The sequence below is a fragment of the Tetrao urogallus genome, assembly GCF_951394365.1.
Source record: "Tetrao urogallus genome assembly, chromosome: 4".
In the NCBI taxonomy this organism is placed as follows: Eukaryota; Metazoa; Chordata; class Aves; order Galliformes; family Phasianidae; genus Tetrao; species Tetrao urogallus.
Genome location: NC_136817.1, coordinates 13,224,305 through 13,251,647, shown reverse-complemented (window position 1 = coordinate 13,251,647; position 27,343 = coordinate 13,224,305). Strand labels below are relative to the sequence as shown.

Here is a 27,343-nt window from a genome sequence, read left to right as displayed (position 1 = left end):
TGGAGGTGCTGGTACATTGTCTTGGACATGATGGACAAGTAACAAAGAAGTATTGAAGCTAAAGAATCTTCACATTTTTATTAGGAATGAAAAGGAATGCAAAAGGTTTTTTTTTGCCAGTCTTGCTGCTATGTCTAGACATAATTGCCCAAGTGTTGTTGCCTTGATATTTGCTCAAGTTTTTCAAATTTCACTTGGTTTCTCTGAAGATATACAGTAAAGGGAGCATACAGATACCAGTGTGTGTCTGTGTACAGTTTTGATGTTTTATCAAACATTGTTACCTGTGGTAGGATGTGATTTGAACATAGATATTCCCATTTTAGTTAGCTGAAGGAGTAAGATTATATCAGTGAGTTACTGTATTCCTAGAAATGTAGGCTCTCTTATTTTTTGGAAGCAACATATGGAACCCAGTGAGTCTACAAGACTTGTTTGCGCCTCAACTGTAAATAATAAACTCAAGTTAGAGGATAAACATAACTATAAAAACAGACCATTACAGACTGAAAACAGAGAATTTTGGGGCCTCTGATGGAGGTTTTGGCAAAAACATTGTCCTGCTGGTTAGCAGTTCTGCTGACAGAACTCGATTTGTGTGAAAATAGGCAATAGCTATTTATTTGCTGGCTGAGTAGCACATTTTATATTTCTTTTTAAGATCCTAGAGCTGAGGTTGGATGGGAGATTTCTAGCTGTGCTGCTATTCTGGGAGTATGATAATGATGAGTATGATAGTGATGAGCATCATGTATGTAAGAAGTGGAACCATAACTTTGTCTCTAACGGTCTTTATTTTACAGGATGATTGTGAGTTCCTTGATGTTTGGACTGTGGAAAATGGCATACTTTAACATCTGATTTTTGTTTTGTATCAATAATTGCTCGTATTGTGATGAATGTATTTGAATTGCTCTTTATTGATGTATTCCAGTACTTAATTTATCCTTTTTTTTTTAATGTTGGCACTATATATGAGAGTGTAATTGGTAGAGAGATCAGTGGAAATTAAAGCACACAGCAAATTTCAAGGGTAGCACCAAATCCTGACTCCTTTTAAATGCTTGTTTGGGAATAGAGGTTTCTAAACTGATCATATATTCATGTAAAAGGAAGTTAACAAATCTGAAGCTTATTATTTCCTCATTTTATCCATTCTATTTTCAGCTTCATCTAAAATATACGCATGCAAATGATGCTTTGAAAAGTATTTTATTTAATTTGGGTAATATCCAGGAAATAACTAGTAGATCCCGTAGATTCTGTAGGTTTCTCCTAAAGGTTTTACTGTGCAATTAATAGATTGTATCCAGACTGACAGCATTTTGCATCTCCTGTGTTCTTCTAGTGCCACCCCTCATTGCAAAACAGAATTCTCACTTTCTAGTAAAAACATCAATTCAATCTGCAAGTAAATGTAGGCAAATATTTTTAAACTGTTTGAACGTTTTGATACTAACAGCTTTTTACTAAGATGTAGCTTTGTTCATGTCTGAAGTCTTAAGGGATCTCAGGTTCTATGCTCTTAAGATTCCCTTGATATCTTGAGTCACAAAACCCAGTATTTTAATTTTAATGTAGCATTTTTTATCTCTAGGAAAGGAACTCTGATGGGGCTTACTGAGCTTTAGAATTCACAGATCTGATTTTGTTATTCTTCAAAAAGTACTCGTTGAATCTAAGCACTTGTATGTCAGATTACACATCCAGTTTTTGATAAACTTACTTATTCACCATTTCTTTGAAGATTAAGATGCTTCCCAGAGCTGGCAGGCATGACCATACAGTAATTCCATGGCTTGAATTCTGGTGAATTCAGATATTTCAAAAACTCTGCCAAATACAGCAAAGTCAGCTGTTTTGGATGGCAAATTTCCTATCTCAAAATATGATTATTTTGGTTATCTGAAGGCCTCGGGTACATTCTAGTTTGGATGTTATTATTTCTGTAATGAGATACTGCTATGTGTCCTAGTAATAGTCCGTGTTATCTAAAATAGTTGTTTGTAAGACTAAGATGAGCACAAGTGTTGAACCACGAAAATGGACTGCAGAAGCAAAGACCAGGCACATTGCTGTGAGCGCTAAAGATCTGGTGGTGGTTTTGTGTTCCAGCATTTAAAACATTTGACTGAAGGTTTTGATTTTCAGAACTTCAGAACTTTGAAAATAGTGCTTGCTAGAGCCTCACCTTAGGTATTCAGCACTATTAGACACTTTTGTGAATATAGGACTCAAAGCGCCACGAAGGAGAGAAAGTGTCAGTCCGAAATTGAGCTGATAGCCCACAGCTAACGCATTCAGAAATAATTCTTTAAGAACCAAAAGGCGTGGGATGGTACTTTCATTATACCCAATGAATGAAGTGCTAAAGCAAGGTGCTGAAGATAGAGCTTTTTTTTTTTTTTTTTTTTTTTTTTTTAAATGAATGTTGTGTTTTATCTTTACATTTTCATGTAGTTGCATTTAACAGTCTTGCTGTTGGTTTTATACATCCTAATTTTTTTTTGCTATATTTGAATAAAAATTAAAATTAGCAAAATGCTTGGTGTAGTTCATGCTGTGAAACTAGACAATGGAGTTTAAGTAAAAAGAAGAACACTTGTACTTAGAGGAACTTAAAAAAAAATTAACTTTTGTGTCTGAGTTATGATACAAACAGGATAAGCCAGTGTTAGAAAGGAGAAATGAAGCCAATAAAGAGGGTTTCTGATTATAATAGCTGGTTTCTGTTTAATATCATTGAGCAGGATGAGGTTTTGCAGAGTTTCTCATGGAAATAGCATCCACAGTACTAAAATGATTACCTCATTCTTAGTACCAGTGCCAAGCACTTAGCCCCACAATGAACACACGGGGTTGATTTTCGACATGAAACAAGCCAGAAGTGTGGAATGACATTTTCAGGTGACAGTTATGGTTCTATTGCCTGTAATTAGCACCTCTTAACATGCAAACCTGCCTGTGCCTTTTCCAGGCTGTTGAAGCTCAAATACGAAGTTTTGGACAGACCCCTTCCCAACTGCTCATAGAACCACATCCTCCAAGAAGTTCTGCAATGCAGGTGGTAAGTACCATGTTAACTCTTTGTGACCTGCCATTTTGTTCACTTCTTGTGCTATTTTTAAGTTACAGTACCTGCTACTTAGCTTTTCTTTTATGTGATTATGGAACTGTGTTATTAAAAAGAGCAGATGAGTTATGAGTTTGTAGGACTGTGAGTGTATGCAATGTCTAACTATTATTTATTGCTGGAAGGATTGTACTGATTTCTAGTGTAGACCCTTTTGTCAGTGTAATCTAAGAACACTTCATCAGTTTATTTTGTTAATACCATACCTGTACAGGTGAGAGCCAGTCATCATGGAGACAATTTAGTTAATCTTTGGCAGATTCCCTGAGAAGCATGGATTTAGGAGGTGGAACTTCCTTGTCTTTTCCCCCAGGCATAGGTTTTCCCCTAAAATCAGGATTACTAGGAATTCATGAGCTGAAACTTACATAGCAAAGAATGTGACTAAATGTGTTTTGCAGTAAAGCTAGGGTGATAAAATCCAGGCAGTGAGCATTAACATGCTTTCCCTTTTACCTCTTCTTGTGTTTAATATAATTTTATTATACAAACTATTATTTTATTACTGATTACTTTCCATACCATGTTGTGTGCAGTCCTTAGGACTAAAATAGCATTTATGTTGTCACAGATCCAGAACTAAGTATGTTAAGCGATACTGTGACAAGTGGAGCAAATGGTCTGCTAATTCACAAGTTTTTCAAACATTTACATTCCCGTGTTGCTAAGATGGATATATTATCCTGAAATATTTTTTAAAAGGGATTTTCTAATGTATGTTCTGTAGAATATGGTTGTACACTGGTGACTAAGGTTATTTGATTAAAAACATATCAGCAGTGCAAATGGTTTTCGAAAAATCGCACAATAACTGGAAATATGTCCAAAGTAGTTTACAAACCTTGCAACAGAGTCTAAGAAGTGTAAGCTTTCTTATCCAATTCAGCTACTAGTCTTTCTCAGATACAAACTTGATATGATGTGCATAAGGCATGCTCAGCTCGTTGTCCCCAGTACCGTTTCTACAGCATGTGAATATGCAAAAGGCATAAGCATTTGACAGCTGTGTAGTAGGCAGGCTTCTGCCCTGGGATCCTATGTATTGGATGAACAAAGCTGACTGCGTGAATCTGCTAGCCTGTTGCACCTCCTGCGTGGCCTCCCAGGGCATGTGAGAGCTAGAGGGCCACTGCAGTGACTTGAGGTGTATGTAGGCTGTCCTTCAGAAGAGCATGTTAAAAGGGATGCTGGGGAGCCCATGTGCCCTCAGGATTTGGCTGCACACCATAAATGTGCCCCTCTGTCATGGTGCTGTGCATTAGGCATTTGCCCTAACATACGGAAACTTATTTCGTAGAAAGGAGGAAGATAAAAAATTGGTCGTTGAGGTTTTAGGAAGATTGGTTGTTATATAAATAAATCTGATGCCAGGAAGCAGTTCGTATTGTTTTATCATAACATTTTTCATTCTGCTGAATTAATGAAGATTTAATATGTAGTGGAAAAATTAAATTCTGTGAAGTAAACTGTTTATAACTCCGCTGGGTTTTTCAGGCTGAGGTGCACACAGAAACAACACCTCAGTTCTTGACTTGTTTTGATCGGTTTTGTGCTTATTAATACGCGATTTTTTACAAGAGCTATGTTAGGCATTTAAAAAGTAGTATTCTTGGAGCTGAAATACAGTAAGGATATTTTCCCTGTCACAATTCTAGATAATTTCTGGCTATATTCTTTCCTGAGTTTTCTGTTTTCATGTGTGTGTGCATGTATGCATGAATGCAACTGAATTGAAAACTACCACGTGCTGCATTAAGTGCACAAGCCATAATATACACCAGGTGTAGTAATTAGCACTCACACGAAGGCTGCCTATTTGTCTGGGTTTGCTGCTGTTGCTGTATCCCCTTGTGTTTTCAACCATCAGATAGCTGGATTTAATTGAGGCCACATCAGATGAGGCATTACTGACACCTTTAATTGAATGAGCATCCAGGGAGGATTAACTCATAATATTGATTGGCTTTTAGCCACTTGCTCAGAAGGGTGTCTGGGTAGCTTATTAGTTGCTTTTATTTACACCTTTATGCAAAGACTGTAAATAGGAATGCAGAGAGCAATATGTTTTTCTAAGTACTCTTAATAACTTTTTAAAAAGGAGTGATAATAAAAATGCAAATGTATTTAATTTTTTTATTAGTTTTGTATAAATATACATTAGATGTATATAGTCACATATACATATATGTAAGGAAAGATTGCAGGTGGAAAATAGCCAAGAACACTTCCTTAATGTTCTAACACAGTTACTAGAAAAATACAAGTACTGAAGCAATATGGCTACTGGTGACTAAGATGGTTGTATTTCTGTATCTCAATGGAATTTTGAAATGAAACCTAAAAATATTCTGTTGAAAATGAATCTGGATTCATTCCCTTCAGTTAGTGTTTCTAGAGACAGTGCAAGGTAGTGTCTGTAATCATGTTCACTTTATATTTTTTACAACTGCATTTAATTACATTTGTCCTTTGAAACATATTTGCACTGAAGTCTTCTGCTTTGCATTCATAAATCTTAGGATTGTACACCAGAAATATACACAGAACATATATCTAGGCTATGTGTGTATCTGTTTATTTTAATGTACTTTTATGTTCTCATCTGGCTTGTAGAAAATTGTGGTCTGCCAATTTAATGCAACTTGAGATAATCTCTGGAAGCAGGAATTTTTTTTATTTTTTTTGTTCCCTCCTGCTTTCCTTGACCTGCTATCTCTGCAGATATGAAGGAGAATTTCTTTGGCAGAGATAGGTGATCGGAAACTTTCAGTTTAATCTTCAGGGATCTGCATCAAATATTATATATAGACACACTTGTTCAGCAAAGCTCAGCATAATCGCATAAAGGATTTCCATCTAAAATGGATCTAAAATGGTTGTTTCCACAAGCTTCTCTGCTATTTTTGCATTTTCTTTTCATTGCAACTGCTATTGGATCTTCTGAGTTTTAATGCAGTCTTCCTTTTCTTGTCTTGTCTTCTCTTCTCCACCCCATGTTTTCCCATGTATTTGGGTTCTTGTTGTGTGCACTCAACAGTATCTCCTCCTGCAGAGCCCGCTGATGTTCACAGACCAAGCTCAACAGGATGTTATCATGGTTCTAAAGTTCCCATCCAACTCCCCTGTCACTCATGTAGCAGCCAACACCCAGCCTGGTCTGACCAATCCTGCTGTGATCACAGTTACTGCCAATAGGCTATTTGCTGTAAATAAGTGGCATAACCTTCCTGGTAAGTAAACTAAACTAAGTAGCACGAGAAATCACTGCATGTCAAGCTGTACATTTATTATCTGCAGAGCTGTTTGAAATTTTTAGTGTGAAATCTAACTTCGATTCATTGATACAGTATGCTCTTCACATGTGGATTTAGTTTCTCCTGAAGAAGCCATCTGAAATCTTGTGTAGTGAGATGTGCATTACACAAAAAGTACGGAATAACCAACTGTTTTGGAAAAAAAAAAAAAGTCTCTTTACATGCCAACAAGCAAGAAGACAAAAACAGTATACCCCTGTTTGATCATAATAAGCAGACACACTATTCCTTTTCAGTTTCTTTTTCAATCAGATGATGGAAAGTTGCACAGTATCATGTCAAAGAAAAGTTCAAAGCATGAGAACTTGGCTGAAGTGTTTTTTGCTACCTTTTTCTTGTTTACCATTAACGTAATAGCCTAATGTTAAAGTCACACAATGGGAATTAAAAGATAAAAAATGAATGAGAAGTCAGTATCTTTTGTAACTCAAACATGTCAAAGTTATTAGGTACTTATCTATTTGTCAGTATGAGAGGAAAACATTATATCAATTTGCATAGGAACCAGTTTAATTATCCTTTCAAAAATATGTTGAACCATTCTGTTTTCAGTTGTAATTTTCACTAATCCCAGAAGGACTCATCTTCCTTTCCCCAGTATGTCAGTCTCAGGCCCAAAGCATAAAATGTAGTTTTGTTTTGGTGCTTTGCAAGTAAATCTGGTTAAAGGCTTTTCAAAAAAAGGAAAAAAAGACCTTCTACTCAAGTATCTTAAATAGAAGATATGTGTACCGAATTAATGCTATCATCACTGAAATTCCTGCAGTCCTTGGTTACATTTTGAAAATAACCAGATGACTCCCACCCTTCTTTCTAATTCTTACAAACTGCCTCTCAACTTTGTTAAAATAGAAACATCAGTGCCTTATTTCAGTCAAGCAAAAAATGCTTAAAAACAAAGGTGGGAAAGGAAAGGAGGCTTGTCTGGATAACAGCTTATGAGCAAAAAGTATTTACAAAGCTCTTTACGTTTGTTTGAAAGGAGGATGACAATATCCTCTCATACCTTGAATGTGTGACCTTGGCATATAACACTCACGCTTCTAAAAAGGAGTCTGAGGATGTGCAGCAGTCACACAAAGAGAAGAGGTTCTAAAGTGGTAGGTTGATGCTGATTTCCTCACAAGTCTGTTGGCTGACGATCTGTGAGCAAACAAACAATTGATGAGAGTAGCAGCTGCTTGTTGGTTGTAGGAGTCAACTGTTATGAGTCAAACAGAACCTTTAGATTTTGATTTTTTCCCTCCTCTCCTTTGAATGGGAGAGCAGTAGTCTTTAGCATCACTATTTTTTTAATGTAGAAGCATTTTTTCATCTGTCCTGCTTTTACCAAGTGCTTGAGAATACTGACAGTAAAAGGCAGAAACTCAGATTCTAACCAAGCAAAAACCCCCAATATAACCAAAAAAACGCTGCACCCCTCCCTACTCCGCCACCATACTGATCAAGCCTCCAAGCTATTAATGGTATACCATGTTTAAGATGTCTAGATAAGGACATCTGAAATAAGCCTTCACTATCGTTGCCCTCAAATTTTATACCAAAATGGAGTTTACTAGGTTTAGAGGACTGGTGTCATTGCAATTCCTTATCTCCTACTGTGGGCATAGTATTGTCTTTACTAATGAGACATCATGATAAGAAAGTTAAGTTGCCAGGTGACCACTGATATGTAATTAATAATCTCATTCTTGCATTTGTATGAGTTTAGTGGCTTTGCTGATACCTAATGACACTCCATCTATTTTCTCATGTGGATTTCCTTTTTTGATCTGCATTAGTGTTTCATTACAATAGTGTTTTGACTTCCCAATTACTTATGAAGCCATTCAATCCACGCTGATTTTTATATTAAGCTATGAAGGGGTAGGTGGAAAACTCATAGATGTAAGTATTCAGCCATTATGTTTTCTTCCACTTCCAAGAATGTCTTGGGCTGTTTGGTGGAGGTTGCCTGTTTGATTTTAGTGAAGCTGTGGAAAAAAAGGCTTGAAAAGAAAAAAAAAAAAATCTGAAGGAAAATTTAGGAGGTAAACATCTCAGCAGTGTGCCAGGTTCTCAGATGAAATGTGGGTCTGCAGAATTATATATTAACTTCTATGCAAACTTGCAAATAAATAGTTTTTGATGATAGATGATTCCTTAAATACTGCATGACAATGAGATTTCCCCGGCTGCATTGTAAACTGACTTTAAAAAAATGTCCTTTGTGCTTCACTTGTTCAAAGCACTGCTTTAAAAAGTAAAGAGGAAAATAGTATCTGCTACAGTCAGCAGATGGTTGTCACATTTTGTTTTCAGTGCTCTTTACCACTTAATTTTGTTTTGTTGCGACAGGAGAGGTTGCCAGTAAAGCATCTGCTAGAGCTTATGGCTCAGGACCGGAGCTGCTGCTGATGGCATACATTCAGGATAGCACTAATCTAAAATAAATGTTTAATAAGCAGTCTGTGAAAGCACCTGGATTATTTATTTATTTGTTTACTTATTTATTTTTTAATTCAGATGGTGCAGAAAAATCTTGGATGGTTAAATAAAAAAGAAGGGGACATTGCTTTGATGTATAAAATGTTTGTGGCATCCCATTTAAAAAAAAATGCAGAGTTTTAAAATCTTTTTTCCTGAATTGCAGCTCATCAAGGTGCTGTACAAGACCAGCCTTACCAGCTGCCAGTGGAAATCGATCCTCTCATAGGTCTGTCACTTCCTTCTCTCTTTGCGATTCATTAAGCTCTGTATGGTGGCCCTGAAGTGTAGATTACGGTTGTTTTTCACTTGCTGGTTGCTGGGAATGGAATTTTCCTGATAAACCATTTGCATGCAAATTGGAATGCAATGAGCTGTGGCTATGCTGGTATTTCATCAACTCCCCCTCGTTGGTTTGCCTAATTTGAACAGGCCTAGGACGCGTGTCAGTGAAAATTAATATGGATGCTGTAATAATGTGTGATTGAGAATGTGCATGAAGTACTGTCAGGATAATATTGGATCTTTTCATCACTCAGACTTGTTGATGAGCAGGAGCGAGGCACGTTATGATGAATTGGTGCACTGGTAATGTGATGGAGCTCCTTTGCTGAGGAAATTTTCATAATAACAGTGGGGTTCTTAACTGCACCGTGTTGTGAAAAATAAAACCACGGTGCCGGGGCTTTATCATTAAAGGAGATCAATCCTTTCTTCATAGACCGGCTGTTCAGGCTGAGGGCATTAATGTGTAATTGCAGAGCAGTTTTAAAGTTGAAATATATGGCCCGCTCAGTTTTAGCATTGAGATACTAGTATTCATTTTGCAAGGATATTGCATCTTTGATCACCATCGCTAGTTAAATCTGCGTATGTTTTGCTTTTATTAGAAAGGGATGGATGAATGTCTCACTTCTATTTAGTGACTCAATGTAATAGATTCGATTCATGATTTTTTATTTATAGAGGTTTATTAATTTACATAGAGCTGATTTTTTCTGTTAACATGGATAGGGTTTGGTCAGTTATTTCATAAAGGCCCATACTTCCAGGAGTGTGTACTTGGAGTATAACTTCAGAGCCTGTAGCATGGCTAATTGAACCTTAAATGTGATCAGAAAAGGAAAACCCCAAGCAACTTCAAATCAAAATACAAGCAAGCTGTCAGACAGTTCACAGGAGCAAAAATAAAGGATTTTTCTTTTTTCCTTTAATTCTGTTAGAGTGCAAACTGAGCTCTTTTTTTAAACTAGCAATTTCAGGATGGAAGTTTAAGAAAAAAATAAGTGATTCAAGTAATTATAAAAGCATTGAACAAACAGCAAAAATGAACATCTCTAGATAGGGGTGGAATGACAGCTCTGTCAACCTGTGAGAATTAATTTCTAAATTGAGTATGCACATCGGTAGAATCTGCATGGAATCAGTATGTCGATACAGGCTGTTGCCATGCAGCCATTTTGCTAGACAAATTCTATAATCACTAAGTCCAGAATAATAAGGGTATAATTAAACCATTTTATATAGATTATAAAATTATTTTCTCAAAATTTTGTAAGCACTTCTCTCTGAAAAAAGATTATTAATTGTAATTTATAATGAGTAAAATGGGCTATAACTCTCTTTCCTGAAATAACTTTAATTTCAAAAATAATATGTTTGGAGCAGGAACTATATTTTTTACTTTAAAACCTGCTATGAAATAGATCTTAAAATAAATAAATATCACTGTAATAGAAAAATAAACAACAAATCACATTGGGTCGGTCTGATGATTTTTCTACACTTTGATGTAGATGATGTATACATCTACCTATCTCTCTGTTTTATCATTAGTTTCCATTTTTTTTCTCTTCATTTTTAAATTCTGTTCTATGCTAGGAGAAGTTTTAGAACAGAAATCTTAGTGCATTTTTATATGTCATTCATTTTATCAATCTTTCGTTTATATTTGTCAGGTGCATTTTACTTAAAGAAAGGATTTCTTCTATTTTGGAATATATACTACAAGGAATTGTCATTGTTCCCAGAAGTGTAATGAGTATTTTATAGCAAAAATAGAAAGAAAATACCCCTGCCACAAAAACAAGTAGCAGCAGTAAGAAATAGTTTAGTTGTGATCATAAAGGTTCTAAAATGTGCCTTTGTTCTCTGTATGCAGATGCTGAAATTTCTTGATTTTTGTGTCTTTCTGTTCAGCCAGCAATACAGGTATGCACAGAAGGCAAATCACTGACCTTTTAGACCAGAGCATTCAGGTACATTCCCAGTGTTTTGTGATCACCTCTGACAATCGTTATATCTTGGTTTGTGGCTTCTGGGACAAGAGTTTCCGAGTTTATTCTACCGATTCAGGTAATGTATTTTTAAAATATGGGAATAGCCTATAACATTTTCTGTTTATCATCAAGCTACTTGTTCAAGTAAAGAAGGAACGGAAGGAGTGAGAGGGGGATGGGAGGAGAGAGTAGAGTATGCATTTATTCCTCTATTGATAAATATTTCTCAAATCTTTTCTTACCTACTTTTACTGTGTGTTGTATACCATCATTTTCTTGGATTGATGGCAAACACGATAAGGAACTCTTGGTTAGCCATAGCATTATACTTCAAATTCCAAATGATTAGATGAAAGTCATAACTGCTCTTACACTAGTTTGACAAGTAAAAGGTTCTAACGAGTTTTTCGGAAGCTTGATGTATGAGAACAATCAATTTCTTAGAGCACTTCCTTGAATTTAAGCCTGTTTGGCTTTGAGCACCATAGAACTTTTTAAATAATATACAAGCAGGCATTGTAGAATAAGTACAAACCCTTCCACCGCAAGAATGGAAATTAAGTCTTGAAATCTGGTAAAGAAGTGCTTATGAAAGCCTTTGAAAGCTATGATATACTAAAAAAATTGATTTGGAACCTCTGAATTCTTTTGTTTAACATAAACTGATCAAAAGAATGGCAGCAGTTAAATTAGTCTGTCAGCTGGCATGTATCCAAACAGTTGAATTCACGCATGTGTCATGCTAAATAGAAAAGAATCTTTCGTTGTAAGAGCCGAAGGAATTTAAATGCCATGGAGTCCCCAGAAAAAAAATAGGTCTGATTTTCGCCCTTTCATTATCTTATAATAGAAATAGTGACCTCACTGCAAGGTATTTCTTTGGGATTAATGACCCGATGTAGTTAATGTATGTGTGTGCCATCAAGCTTTCCAGTAGGTTATTAATCTATAGGGAATATCATATGTGTTTGTCATAATTTTTTAAATACATAAGTTAGCAGTGTTTTTCACATTTGGCAAACAAGATGTTTTGCAAAAGAGGACGTCTTTACTGAAATTTTCATTGCACATTTTAACAGGACAACATATCTGTCGTTTTTGTGGTTTTAAATCCTTAAGTTCAAGTGAGAAGCTCCATTTCTTTTGTGTTGATTGACTTTAATTCATTATATAGTCATTTTATTAGACTCATCTTAGTTTAATTTTCTCATTGATGAAAATAAATTTACATAAAACCTCTGAATTTAAAGATCTTGACAGAATTTACCTAGCAATAATGAACAGTCAGTGTATATATTCTTTGATTTACATGAATAGATAGCTATTTTCTTCTAATGCTGGAGGATATATTTTATTTTGTGTCTGTGAAAGAAACCTGTGTTATTTTGTTAGTTTTCACCTGTATCAATATTAACTATAAATAGTGACTGAAATGTGGGCACTGTAATAGGCTTCCCAGCCAAGTGGCCCCGGCCCCAGGCTGCCAGGAGTTCAGTAGTGTCTGACAACACTCTCAAACATAGGGTTCGAATTTTTGGATGTTCCTGTGTGGAGCCCAAATGTGGACTCAGTGATCATTGTGGGTTTCTTCCAACTCAGGATATTCCACGATTCTGACTATTTTGTTATGATTTCTGTGTATAAGACAGATATATCGGGTGTTTTGATACTAGCGTAATTATGATTACAAGCAAAATAAAATTGTCAAAGAAGTATCAGCAAATTTGTATTGTTTGTGTCTCCAGTTTGTACAGCGACTCTGGCTGTAGCTTAAGTATCATAAATTCAGTTGTAGTTTATTTTGCTTGGAACTAAAATGAGAATATAGCAGTAAAATGCTACTCTGAAATCAGCAGAACTGCAAATGGAAAAGGTGATAGAATCAATAAGGCATAATGGCAAGTTATCACAGGTGTTGAATTCAATTATGCTGTAGCTCTGAGACAAAAAGAGGTTCTCTTTCTTAATAGATTTTGGGGCTTTTGGTTTAACAGAAAATACCTTCAGCATAAACCATAGGTTCTCAGCACAGCACAAGCACAGTAAAGTATTTCTTCAGTGGCGGGAATGGTTTCTAGACAGCTTTTGAGATTCAGTTGCACAGAGACTTGAGTCTTATTTTTCTTTTAATTATGTGTAGCATGCCTGTCAAATAAAACACTAACTGGAAAATTTTGTTTTCTCAAAAATGGATATCTGAGCGCATATGGTTATGTTTGATTTTAACGTATAGAGAGTAAAACTTGTTTTAAAGGAGAGAAACAAGAAAGTTGTGGAACTCATATGAAATTAATGAATTTTTTTTTTAATAATATGAAAAAATACACATATATTTCTTACTTCAATGATTTTGATGGAATTTACTGAGCCTTAATCCTTGATAACAAAGTAAACCTAACAAGGGCAATGACATGAACAACTGTCAAACAAATAGACTTGAAAAATGTTTGTTTTCTAGAATTGAACCGATATAGTATAATTGGAAGAGAAATATATAACTCTGTTATGTTTATAACATAAACTTGTGTTCTAGAAGCATAAATCTCCTCAAATATTTGAATACCTAAGGGTATGTATCTGAAAAATATGTTATATAGCAAAATTACTTTCAAATCTAAACCAGGTAATTGCTGACTTGAATTTTCAAGGAGAAGTACACACTTTGTAAGATTTTCTTCTCTTGCCAAAAGGAGGTTATGCCTGTGTCTCACTGCTCTGAAGTTCAGTAATTTGTTAACTGGTCAGCATCTTAGACAGTTATCTTACTGTGGTCCAAATGAAAACCTTGGTATACAGAGGTATAGACGTACTCAATCATTGAGAGATAAGAGTAGATCTGTACATTAGGTATAACTTCTAGGGTGTTGTCCCTTCCAATCTGAAAATGATCCTGGGTAGCACTTCATTTCACAATTTTTTGTTTTGTTTTGGAGAATGAACTCATAATTTTTGCCAGCATTTCATTTTAAATCTGATGCATGAGTTTCATTTAAGCTACATCACCTTATTCTTACATTTTGTCCAGGTACCCAAAGTAATTCTCCATTTCTGAAGATACTTATAACTTTCTCTTGATTTTGCTGGTTTTAGCAACTTTAATGCAATTAACTTTTAGATCTTTTGTTATAAATCAGGCTATTAGTATATTTGTGTCCTTTCCTCAGAACCACTTGGTTAAGTGTTTTGTTATTATTTGTGTTACTCAGTGTTTTGTAGTTATTAGTTATATCAATACAGTGACCTTACAATGTGTAGGAAGAGCTATGACTGCTTCCCACTACTCACATTATATGACTGACAAACTGTGGTTAACTCAAGCACCAAAATAAGTTATAAACATGTGCCTAATTTGAGTCCCACCACTAATTTGTGCTGCTGTTTGTCATACCACCAGTTTCTTTCTTTTAAAACACTTTACAGGTCATTTTATTTCATGTGTTTTTTCCAAAGCCACCACCTTATTACTTCTTCTTTCAAATTCTTTATTAAGTTCAAAGTGCAAATGGGTACACGATCTTTTGGGCTGAGGAATCCCAGGCTACATATTAATTTTTTAATCATGTTGTTGGTTGCAGAATTTGTCCTAGCCCAGGTTACTACACTAAGCCAAGTAGGCTCAGAAGAAGCATGTGTGTGTATCATTTGTACTTTCTCTGCAAGATCTGCAATTGCCAAGCTTCAGCAAATCCTTTGAGAGGGATTTCAGCACTTACACTCTCATTTCATGGAATCACAAATGCTGCTAGCAGATCCAGAAACCAGAAGGACCCCTAATATTTTTATTTATTTATAATTATCTGCTCTGGACGAGCCAGCCCCGGCGAGTGATTTCCACTGCCTTCAGCCATATTGCTGAAGAAGGAACTGTCCCCACCTGTTCATTTTCCCTCTTTCAAGGTGATCTGGCAGAGATTTCCTGTGATAGACAATTACATGTGTTCGCTCTCCAACTCACAAATCCACTCCATGCTAGTATCCAAATTTACATTTTTTTTCCTGAAAATATTGTTTGGATTAGTTAACTTCAGATGTAATAGTGATGTTAATGTTATATACGCTGCTGAATCGCACATTTTAACTGTCTGGGCTTTTCTTAAAACTTTTTTGTATCAGTCAAAGTTCCAAGAATTTGTTCTGTGTGATGGATGGAAATATTTTGTGTTTGGAGTGGTGTGGTTTTTTTTTGTTTTTTTTTTTTTGCCAGGTTTATAATCAAAGGTTTTTTTTTAACATTCCAGAAATTCTTAAAAACAAAAGATGTTGGTTCAAATAATTGGCAAGTGTATGTTAATGGAGAAACTATGACACAAGTGTAATTTTTTTTAACTGACATTCATCTTTTTTTTTTCTTTGAAAGAGATGTTCAAAAGCTGGACATGCTGTATTTTGTAGGCAGCTCTCATACTATCTATTTATTCTGGATCCTGTATGTTTTGAAATCTGTTTGCCACATCATTATCAGATTTCCATGTTATTTTCTGTTGGTTTTTTTTTTTTTCTTCAGTAAGCTTCCTTTAAATTTGCTTTAAAAGCAAACTGTGCCATGTTTACATCCTGTAGAGTGAGTGTAAATATATTGATGATTTAAAAAAACCAACCTACAAAGGCATAGTCAGCCTTTGAATAAAATATAATATTTATGGATTTTTTTTTCCAAACTTGTAGACTAGTGCACTTCTTAAGTATTTCCACCAACTCATAAAAAGGAATAAGAGTCTCTACTATAGTTTTTCTTTGAACCTATTTTTATTAGGACAGTGTTTCTGAAATACTTTATAATGTATTTAATTAGTGACTGGTAAAAAATTAAAGTGGACTTTTAAAACAGTTGATTTAATTTATTTCAGGTAAACTGATGCAAGTAGTATTTGGACACTGGGATGTTGTCACCTGTCTTGCTCGTTCTGAGTCGTATATTGGAGGAAATTGTTACATTCTGTCCGGGTCTCGTGATGCAACATTGCTGCTCTGGTACTGGAATGGCAAAACCAATATCGTTGGTGATAATCCAAGAGGTAAGAAAAACCCATTTCACAATGACGTTGTCTAAATTTTAGTTGATTGAATGTGTGACAAAATTTTTGGAAACTCTAATGTCAAGATATGCTATTTCCTGTTTGTATTCATGCTCCATTCTAGTTTAAGTAACTGAGCACAAACAGTGCCTGTTTTCCAGCACAAGGAGAACTCATTTTTAAATTACACGGTACTGAACTTTACAAACATGTACTTCTACTTGTCACTTATTAAACTGGGGAGGAGTGGCTCTGGGAGTTGGAGAATGGAAATGTTTTCTTGTATTTCTTGATCAATCTGAGATCTTTTTCTCTGAAACTCGGGATTCCGTGAAAGACCAGTGTTTGAGTTGTTTGAAACAAAAAAGAGTAGATATCACTATAATGCAGACTGCATTGTGTGCAACTGTAATCTTACCTGTACAGGTTCTCACTATTAGCCATCAATGGAGTTATGCAGATACTGCATTTTAATTTAGACCAGGGCACTGGAATGATATGTTAAATGGGCTGAGTGGGATGTTTATCTAAAAGAAGGTGGCAAAAACGTTTTTTATTTAAACTTTGGTAGGGTGTGATGTGCTTAATCTTAGCTCTCGTGTATTTGCCTGCTCTCTGCAAAAGATAAAACGGACACCTGGAAAACAAGAAGGATTGTTATATCTGGAATATACTGCAGTTACAACTGACTTAGAATTTCTTACAAAGTATGAGTATTCAATAGCTTCCAAGACAATCAGTTTGGTAAAGTGTTAGAAAGAAAAAAAAAAAAGAGGTTCAACTGCAATTGCATCCTATGAGCCATTTTGAAGTAACACAAACTAGTAAACTCAACTGTTTAGTGTCAGAACCAATATCCGAATCTCATTTGAAAATTCCTAGATGTTGATTGTTATTTGATGGCTATTCAAACATTGCAGGATTTTCAGGTGGAGAATGTAAGCAGCCTTATCAGCATTTTCTTTCCAACACTGATTCAGTGGATGGGACCTTTTGGACAGGTCCAACATAATGTTATGAGCATTGTAAAATAAATATGGTTTTGGTTGGGGAACAAATTCACTGCAAATATTTTACATGTATTTTGCAATCTATCAATTTAAAGAAAATGCAAACTTGCGTTTAATAGTGCTTTATAATGCACTATTTCTGCAGAGCTTGTAATCCTGAAAACTCCGAAGTCTGTGAAAGGAATTTAAGAACTTGATAGGTTAGTCAAGTAAGCTTGTAAATCCTAAAGGGATAAACTGTCTTTTTGAGGAGAAAGTCCTAAACTCGTGTGAAGCGGATAACATCTCCAGGTATTGTGTCCTTACACTGTATTCAAAGCTAGCAAGAACAGTCTATCTTTGCAGATTTCTGGGCCTGTCCTGAGTATTTATTCTTGTTGAATATGTGCTGCAGTTTTGGATGCTTGCCTGTTTTATGAGAGGACCTTGAGGGCTCCTTTATGGCCTTAGCATATCACATATGCTGTCTATCTATCTATCTATCTATCTATCTATCTATCTATAGTGATATATATATTGTGATATATATATATATCACAATACTCAGATTTTGTATTGATTAGAGTGTTCTTTATTTTTTTATATGATTCATTGACTATCTTCTCTAACAAAGATATCTGAGATATTAAAATTTCATAATTTTCAACATTAATGCTAGTTTTACTACTGATTCTCTTTACTTGCAGTCCTACTTACCTTATACTTTAAGAGAAATGCAATTACTTGTGTGACTAGTATTTATCATTATTATTATTTTTTGTGTCTGATATAGCATGCCTAAAAGCCTTTGTAATGAATTTGAATCTCATGGCATTATACATTGGCCCAATGTATATAGAGAAAGACAGTTTCTGCTTCAAAGAGATTATAATCTCATGGATTTAATTTTTCCCAGAAAGAGCTTTGTATAGGGGTCTCTGTTCAATCTTTTGGTTTTTTTTTTTTTGTCAGAAATATAAAGCACCAGCAGGTTTGTTAGATTTGGAGCCCTGTTACTGCAACTGTAACTTCCATCTGTTTGTGGGATGCCAGATATTTAACTTGTCTGATGTTGGCATTTGTATTTGAAGCTTATGATTATTATTATTATTATTTTTTTTTTTTTACCTCAGAGTATATTTTATTCATTGTCATTTTAGATAGTTTTCTTTTTTTTTATTTATTTATCTCCAGTTTCCATCTTAAAAATAACTTCACAGCAACAATCATCCGTGATCATAGCCAAGTCACGATGCTGGAGAAGTTTTAGCAAAAATAATCTCAATCAGAAATATTTCTTTCCTTCTTTCCTAGCTCCTTGTGGCTCTGATGTATATCAGTCAGCAGACAAGTACGGCCAAGTTACAGTAAATATTTTGTTGTGCACCTACTAGTTCACCACTTACATTTTATTTCAGTTCCTTTATCTGGTTTCATTACTTCAGGAAGCATTGTGCTCTTGATCTCTGGCTGCAAGTATTCATGTTTTAGAATGGTACTTAACTCAAGCTGACAAGCCAGGTGGGCTATGGCATATGTGATAAATAAGTGTTTTGTTTTATAGTCTTTATCAAGGACAATACTTCTGGCCAACTGGACTGAATGGAAAAATTCTTTACATTTTTGGTTTAACAAAAGAAATATGTTAGCAAAATATTAATTGTTTGCGTTTTTCAATTTTTAACTTTCAAATTGACTTTTTATGGAAATGGTACCTGTGCAGTCACACTGTCTACATACTTTATATAAATCTCAAATGCATTGATCAGTGTGAACCAAATTTGATTAATTTAAATCTCAAAGGTACAAAATCCTGCATGGGATACATCTGTTGAAGACAATTTTTATTCTTTACCAAACAGCTTGATTACATTTAGGTTAAGTCATTTTTTTCCTTCTTCTCAAATTAAAACCTGAAATTCAAAAAATATTCCACCAAGCTCTTTGATCAAATGTAGGGTTTATTCTTTCTAAATAAATTGTTTTGGAAAACATGGAAATGTGGCAGTACTTCAGTTTGGTGTACAGGCAATGTTTCTGTGCACAATTTCTGACCAAGCCTAGAAATAATTAAGAACAAAGGATTTGAAATAGTTGTATCCCTTAGAAAAGCTCAGAGCCATGTTGAATTCACATTAATTAGCATAATTTACTGTGGAGATGTAAAGTCATTTCTGATAGTATAAGGGGCTTTTATATTTCTTTGCTTGTCATGTGGCTGGCTTTGGGAGGTGGTGGGAGGAAGGAGCAAGAGGATGAAACTCTCCACTTAGTACCCCTTGAAGCCCATGTGTGATCTCCATCACAAGGCTGGTTTTTGCATATTGAGAGACTCTAATCTAATAGCAAAGTACCACATAAAGATGTGGCATACTGCCTCGGGACTCAGAGTTCCTGAACAGGGTATGTACTTCGTGCAGAGGCTGCTCGGGCTGGGCTGTGTTCTTGAATAAAGGGAGCAACTTGGCCAGTAGAGTGCAGTGGGAAGGGAGGGGAGGTGAGAAGTGGGAGTAGGAGGGAGGAACTAGATGAGATAGCTCGGGGAAACAGATGAGAGAAATAATTTGCATATAAATGGCCCGCATCACTTTCAGATCTTACTCTCACTTTGAAGCTCAAGCAGCAACCATTGGTGTTTAGGTATTTCCTAGGCTGAGAAATTGCATTGTACTTCGTAATGACAGATGCTTAGGAAAAGGCTTGGCAGGAACTTTTGTCACCTGATCTATTCCCTTTTTTCAAAGAAGTCTTAACTACACCAATACCATTCTTGACTGATGTTTGTCCAACCTGCTATTAAAAACAGACTGATATATGTGGGGCTCTACAGTCTAGTGTTTTTTGTTTGTTTATTTGTTTTAATTCTAACACTTCTTATGTTTCTGTTCTTTGTTATGTGTAGGAAACATATTCTTTCTTTTGTCTGTAAAACAACTTTCACTTATTTGGATTTCTGTGACCCTCTTCCAGTGTTAATAACCCAATTCTTTTGTTGTTGTTGTTGTTTTGTTTGTTTGTTTGTTTTTTAACATAAACCACGTTTTTCTAGACCTCTGACTTATGTTTGTTTCTCCCTCTAAAGTTGTCTTTGTCAACACAGACTCAGCATTGCAGTTGAAGCTTTTGTAGTAATCAGTATAAAACAACCAGTTTTACAGAGGACTTATTTCTCCTCCTCAAGGGATATCTTCTCTGAAAACAGCATGACAGTGTCAATACTTGAAGTCATTGCTGTCCAACCTTTTGGCTTGCCTGGTCAGCACTGAGTGAGGAGGAATTGTTTGGGCCATACATAATATAGTTAATGTGTGTAAGTAATAAGTGTTTTTTAATTTATGTTTTTTATTAAAATATATCAAAAAAAGAAGGCGAGTGAAACATGAAACTGGCCAGTTAGACACACATACTTTAAGTGTTTAAGCCAATACAAATTTCATTTTATTCTGGAAGATCGCTAATAATCAGTTATTTCTCCTCTTCTGTGCAGTTTGACTGTGAAACCTTATCTTTAAACTTCCTGAATGATATCCATTTTTAGATTTCTCCAGTTTGAATACTCTGTTTGAATGCTCATTCTGCCCCCCAAACAGACTTGCTGCAACTCATGTCTACAAATGTAATTGGCAATCTTATTCTGTCAAATTGGTCATTGAAGAAAATGTTAGACATTACACAATTCTGGAATGTCCATGATGTATTTTCTGTTTTGGCTATGAAGAGCTTTTGGAATACAGCATTCCAACTGGTCTTTTATCTGACCCTTATTACCACCTTCCAACCTATTCTGCTGTTTTCTATATGAAATTGGTAGTGTGAAAATCCTGGTGTCATTACTGAAGTCATGTTATGTGGCATTTTCCTGACCAGACGTCTTATTTCTTTGCCAGTGCAGGAAAAAAAATTGCTTTGACATGATTTGTTCATGACAAATCCAAATCAGTGTTACTCCATTTGTTTGCTTTGAGGAAACTGTGTACAAACATTCTGCTAGCATTTTTCTGTTTATTGGAGTTGAGTGGGCAACTTTCTAATTTCTCAGTTCTTCTTTTTCCTAATTCTTAAAGATTTTTTTTCTTAGCTTTGCAGAACCTTATCTAGTCTCTGTAAAACGCCAGTTATAATTGGAATTATTTAGTTTCATTTTCAGAGTGTTTCCATATCACAATTACCAGGCCAACTGAGTTGCAAACATTTACCTTATTTAGGTGTTCTCTATTTGAGACAATAGCTCTCATTGCTGCTTTTACTTACACTTGTTGCCTGACTGCAGCTTGTCTTGCTATTAAAGATTTTACTTAAAATAGTTCAGAATGCCTGGCATTGATACTGCTTGCTGTTCACTGAATAGCAGATCAACTTCATGTGAAATTGTTAATGTATTCTTATGATTACAGAATGATTGCTGCTCCCTATTTCTTTGCTAGTTGCATCTCTTCCATCCTTGCCCGTTTTTGTCCTTCCTTGTTCATACATCATTGCCTAAAATGATACAAAAAAAAAAAAAGTCTCACCTATTTTAATCTTTCTGCCTGACTTTTTTCCTGTATTTGCAGTCACTGAAGAACTTTCAGCTGTGCCAGCTGGTGCTGGTGTCTTGATGTCTGTCTTATCACTCTTTTGCATTGCAGTAGTTTTTGCTGGTATTTATTTACCTTTTTTTTTTTTTTCCTGTAGACTAACTTCCCATGAGATCCTAAAAAACATTGGCCTATGTATGTTGAAACCTTTCTTCCCCAAACACTTCAAGAAGCTTTCTTTTGTCCTTGTTTTTCTTCCTTTTTATAATGCATCTTGAGCATTCTGTTATCTTCTTAACTTTCATATTAGTTCCTTTCGTCGTTGAGTTTTTTATTTCTTTTTCTGTGTTGATTATAATTGTATCTTGTAAGTCATCTGAAGTACTTTCTTACATCCGTTTCCTCCGTTCTTTCTTAATGATTCCTCACCTCTGCCTGCTAGTTAGAAGTAGTCAGAATAGTGAATCTCAGTCTATCTTTAAATTATTTTGTTGCTTAATTTGTTTTGTTTTCGTTGTAGTTCTCTTATTTAGCTGTACTTTCTGGAAGGAGAGGTATACAATGGTTAATTTAATCATTTACATTTTGTTTACGCTTATAAGAAAGTAGGCTTTTCCATAGTCGAGGTGAAGATGAAGTGCTATTCTGTTGTCTTTGCATTAAATTCATAGATTATGATGAGACTGTTCTGCTACTTAAAAAAAATTATGCAGATTTGATCTTAATTATTTTCAATTTTTCTTTTTTAAAAAGGATTTAATTTTGAAATTTTGTTTGGTTAATGAAACTAATACTTAACCAATAAGAGTATCCGGTACTAGTGAAATAGAGTCAGTGTATAACTGTATTACTACCACTAACACTAATGCAATCTCTTTTGAGTTATTGCATTGATCTCCCACACATATGTGAATAAAACAAATTATATTACCTCTTTTATTTTAGCTCATAAAGTTGGAAAATGTTACTCTCTGTGTGTATCACATTTGCATTGTGAGAGTGGCGGTGGTGCTTTCATTGCATAGTTTTATATTTTTTACAAGGTTTTCTATTCAGGTTTTCTGAATTGTTTTAGAGAAATTAAGTGCTTTTAGTAGTGTGGCTGTGTAGCAGAGCACATATGGGAATGTAAGCATGTGTTTTCATACTTGGAGAATTGCAGGATTTAACTGAGATTTAATTGAGAAGATTAATTGAACAATTATTAACATGTATATTCTTAAAATATGTAAAATACATAATCTTTTCAATTTACAAAATCTGAAATCTCCCAAAAGACTCAATGTTCAATCACTAGTTTCTTGTCTTGTCAAATAGCAGTCTATTCTACTTCTGCTAGAAGCTGCATTGTTTTTAGATAGCTACAATTCCTAAATCTGCATTTGAATTTCTGAAAGACTGTTTTTCAATTGGCGTGATTATTAAATGAGAGCCATGGTCTGGTGATTAAAGAATTCATTAGTTGAAATTATGTTGAGTGTAGCAAATTCAAATAAGTCTGTTTTTATGAACTGCTATACACAGTTCTCAGTTGGAAAATGCAAACTTTTTATAAATGAAGTCTTGATAATTAATTATTTGCGCGAGTAATGCAAGCGATTTAAACTTTGAAAATATGTCCTGATGGATATTTCTGCATTGGTTGATACAAAAATAGTGTCATGGGTAATATTTTCTGTGTATGCAGACACAATAATCATGTAAACTGATTATGTGAAGGTTTACATACGTGCTTGCCTTTCTATGCAGTGAATAGTCACACACGTTTCAAGTAGATAATATGCCTGATGTTAACCAGGTAAGAAAAATTCTCTTTGCCTCCTTCCTCATCTTTATTCTCATCCTGAATTTGCCTACATCTTTGTTCCCAAGTTTCTCTATGATTTGGACCTTTGCTTTCTGTTTCAAAACACACCCTAATACTGTAGACAACATTCTACATTTTAAATGTTTATAGGACAAATAATTGTTTAGAATATAGTGATTATTTCTCAAACAAAACCATTTTTGGAAGTTGTTTACACAAGAATTTGTTCTTAAAAAAATATGTATATATATTTAAAAAGGTTATACTTGTCAGTATTCCCTTTTCTGCATGTTGTTATGTCCTTAAATCTGTAATTGTGTTAGTTAGAAATTCTGCTATTAATATTGTTAATTTCCATTGAATGGTTTACTATAATGGCTAAAAATGTGCAGAGCCTCCAAACATTGAAATGTTCTTGAAATTTCTGTGACTAGGAAGTCTGTCAATGCCATTCACTGCGGTCAGTCTGCTAAGAAAGGAGAGTTGCTCTACGGTAGTATGGCACTCAATTAAAAACAGCCTCTATGCTCATCTATGTTTTGATTTGCATACGTTGCATTACTGTGTGTGTCCTCCTTTATAAAAAGTCAGTAAATTATTCAGTAATATTTTAATACTGTTTAACTGCAGACATAACAAATATTCTTTGTTTCTCAAAAATGTATGGACAGAGTAACACAACATTGCATGTAAAGCAAGAATCCTGTAGCACCATCTGCTGGCCTTGAGTTGAAAGATGTGTTTGAGACTGATTCTCTCCAAACCTCTGCTTAGTAAAATATTTATACCATATGTATTTTGACATATTTGGTGGGAAAAAAAATTAACTTCATTTTTAGTATAATTTTTCACCTTTTTATTAACATCGTAATGAGAAAATATAGGAATTATTTTTAATTTATTAATTGAAATAAGAATTTGTCAGGAGTGCTTTGTTAAGTGTGGCTGTAAAAAGAAAGGGAATAGTTTTTAGTTTTTGCATTTGAACTTCAGCAAGTGCAGTGTTAAATTTTTTCATTATTCTAAGTCAAATTTAGTAAAATTTATTTTATAGAGAAGACCCACAAGGTGAAGAAGACTATGCAAAGCATGTTTTTAAAAGGGTAACAACCACTAAATATCCTTGTACCTAATATTTATTGTGTTATTCGATATTGTTTGTGAAAATTCCATGAAAGCATAGTGGACAGATGCTGCAATTGGACCTACTGTTCCCTGTAACTTCACAGGGCACCATTGTAGCCCACGCAGGAAGCCCTGGGACTATCTGCATGAACTTAGAAAAGAGCCTTAAATTATACAGCTACAAAAGGTCACTGTCATTTCTTTCTTTAAACTGTAACACATTGATCTCAAAGAGATTGAGGCCTCATTCCTTCACATACTCCATAAATCACATATAATTGATAGTTCAAACCTCCAAATCTTTACTGGAAAAAAAGGTGAGTTAAAACAGTGGATGAATATATCTGGGAATCTGTAATAATGCTATGAAAGCAATGTAATTGTGTATTTATATAATGCCAAGAAAGTAATTTCTTGTGATTGCAATTGCACTCTGTGATGGTTCAGAAGGCATTTTAACAGTTGTATGGATTTGGCACTTAACAACATGTTTTGGCACTTAAGAATGTGTGCTATAAGTTTGTGTGCTGTAAATATTTGTACTGGCTAGAAGTGTTTCCTACAGCATGCACAGCATCTCTATTATCCTTGTTTTCAACTACCTAAGGGACAACATGCTTCAAGATTTGTCAATCAGGGTAATTGCAGATGATATTATAGAGCAAGTTCTGAGGCACAATCCAGGCACACGTGAAGACAGTGTGTACTGCGCGACTCAAAACAGAGAGAGTTTTGATGTTGCTTTTTTGGCAGTATCCAGCTTTGGGTGTCAGTAAAACTATATACATGAAATTCTCCAGAAGGATAAGGATATTTAGTGCTTCATGATGTAATGCAGACCTTCGCGTTCCAGGAAAAACAATGCTATATTTACAACTTGTAACTAATAGTTGATGTGGTAAAAGGAATTATATTCATATGGTAAATGAATACAACCTTAATGTGCACCATATGCATGGTGGTGGAGTGACGTACTAATATATCACATTTATTTACCTTGTTTGGTTGCTGGGATAAATGACTATTCAATTCCAAGTCTGTACCAAATAAGACAAAGCAGAGTAACGCAGAAAAAATAATAATTTATAGTCTAGACTATCATATTTCAGAATCTTTATGACCAGCTTCAATGTTTTAAAAAATTGTTTGGTCTGTACAGTAATTCTGACTTGTGTAGGAAATTAATTGGAAGTGTTTCTGGAACGAATGTCTGTTAACACTAGCACCACACAGGTAAGGATTATTCCACTGAATGCAAGAATGCTGTATGTAATTAGAATTACGGCCTGCTTCTTTGAAAAAGTATTTGTTTTGAAATATTTACTCTTAAAAGACAGCTCATTTATGTGTGCTCATGAACTGATGGCATACACTAAATATTCCTTGGTACATCAATATAAAAGGGTATAAGCATCCATGTGGTGCAGTACATAAATGCTGCATTGGTTTGAAATTTACCTTACAAAGCAATGAAGCATTATGTTTTTATTCTTTCAAACCAAAATAAATTATTTTAATGTCTTCGAATGGTGAAAATTAATTGAGCTGAATTCTCATAGAACCTCACATCTCAGATAATTTTCTTATCAAACTATGAAATACTATGTAAGTTTCAAACTATCAGTCAATGTGAACATTATAAAATATCTTTTATCCTACGTCTATTCTGTGGGAGGCAATATTTTGGTGTGAAAAGCCTGCTAATGGTTTTTTGCCTTATCTATTGAGATCTTACTTTATTTCATTATTATTATTGTTATTATTTGGATTTACTATTGGAGTAGTTATAAATGTAAACCACAAGAGAGAAATATGAAGAAAAACATTTTTTTAAGGATAAGCAAAAAAAGCTCTTTTATGAAGCTGTTTTAGAGCATTTTCAAACAAAAATGACCAAAAGTGCTTTAAAACTTCAAAGCTGATATCTAAGTAGCAGTTTATGAAGTTGGGGTGGTGCAAATGTTAAAATATTAGTGTAGACTGACCCTCAATATTCACCTGCAGATATTTTCACAGGGCTTCAAAAAGGTCTGTGTGCGGTGGGAGGGGTGCTGCTGAATGATTTCCAGCTCTTTCAGCAGATGAATCCTTAGGAGGAATGAACTGGTTCCAGAAAGCTTTGCTTTGCACACAGTGTAGGAATTGAGAGGCTGGGGATTTTTGACTTTTTGAAATCTGAATTGGAATACTCAGTTGTTGAAGACCTGTTAAATCTGCTTCTTTGTTGTGTTTATTTCGGAAACAGAGTAAACCTGCACTTTTGTTAGAGTGTGTACAGCAGTTTCTCATATTACTACTGAATAAGTATTAGTCACTTGTTGCTCGATGTGACAAACTGTACCATGAGCCTTCTTTGTGTTTTATTCACTGAAATTAATTCTACAAGGTAAATTTAATGTTTTCCACATTACTAAGCAACACTACGGCATAGGGTTTATTCTGTTTATGTTTTTGGACTCAGTTTCAGGATAGAACAACGTTATTGAAAGACATGATCTTTTTCTCAGATAACATATGATTGAAGTGTTTGTTGTTGTTGTTTTGAAGAACAAATTTGCATCGAGGCATGAGGTTGTACTTTTTGTTTTAAGAAGTTTGAACAGGTGGGAAATAGTTTGAGAAAAACAGTGAAGAAATGACAAGAAATGCTGATGGAATGTCATGCGAGGAACAAGATAACAATAAAGCTCTTGCATAA

The 27,343-nt window shown here is 34.7% G+C and overlaps 1 protein-coding gene across 3 annotated transcripts in view; it reads left to right on the top strand.

Annotated features, from left to right (window-relative positions):
- LRBA (LPS responsive beige-like anchor protein) overlaps window positions 1-27,343 on the top strand; it is a gene marked incomplete at both ends in the record, with an annotated part of 363,076 nt that overhangs the window by 320,840 nt on the left and 14,893 nt on the right. For 2 of the 3 annotated variants that reach the window (XM_079534449.1, XM_079534448.1), the window contains 5 exons: window positions 2,978-3,067; window positions 6,171-6,363; window positions 9,080-9,142; window positions 11,113-11,268; window positions 16,040-16,207. In XM_079534449.1, the coding sequence (XP_079390575.1) occupies window positions 2,978-3,067; window positions 6,171-6,363; window positions 9,080-9,142; window positions 11,113-11,268; window positions 16,040-16,207 (670 nt within the window). The remainder of the gene's footprint in view (window positions 1-2,977; window positions 3,068-6,170; window positions 6,364-9,079; window positions 9,143-11,112; window positions 11,269-16,039; window positions 16,208-27,343) is intronic. The other variant, XM_079534450.1, reaches the window with a different exon arrangement.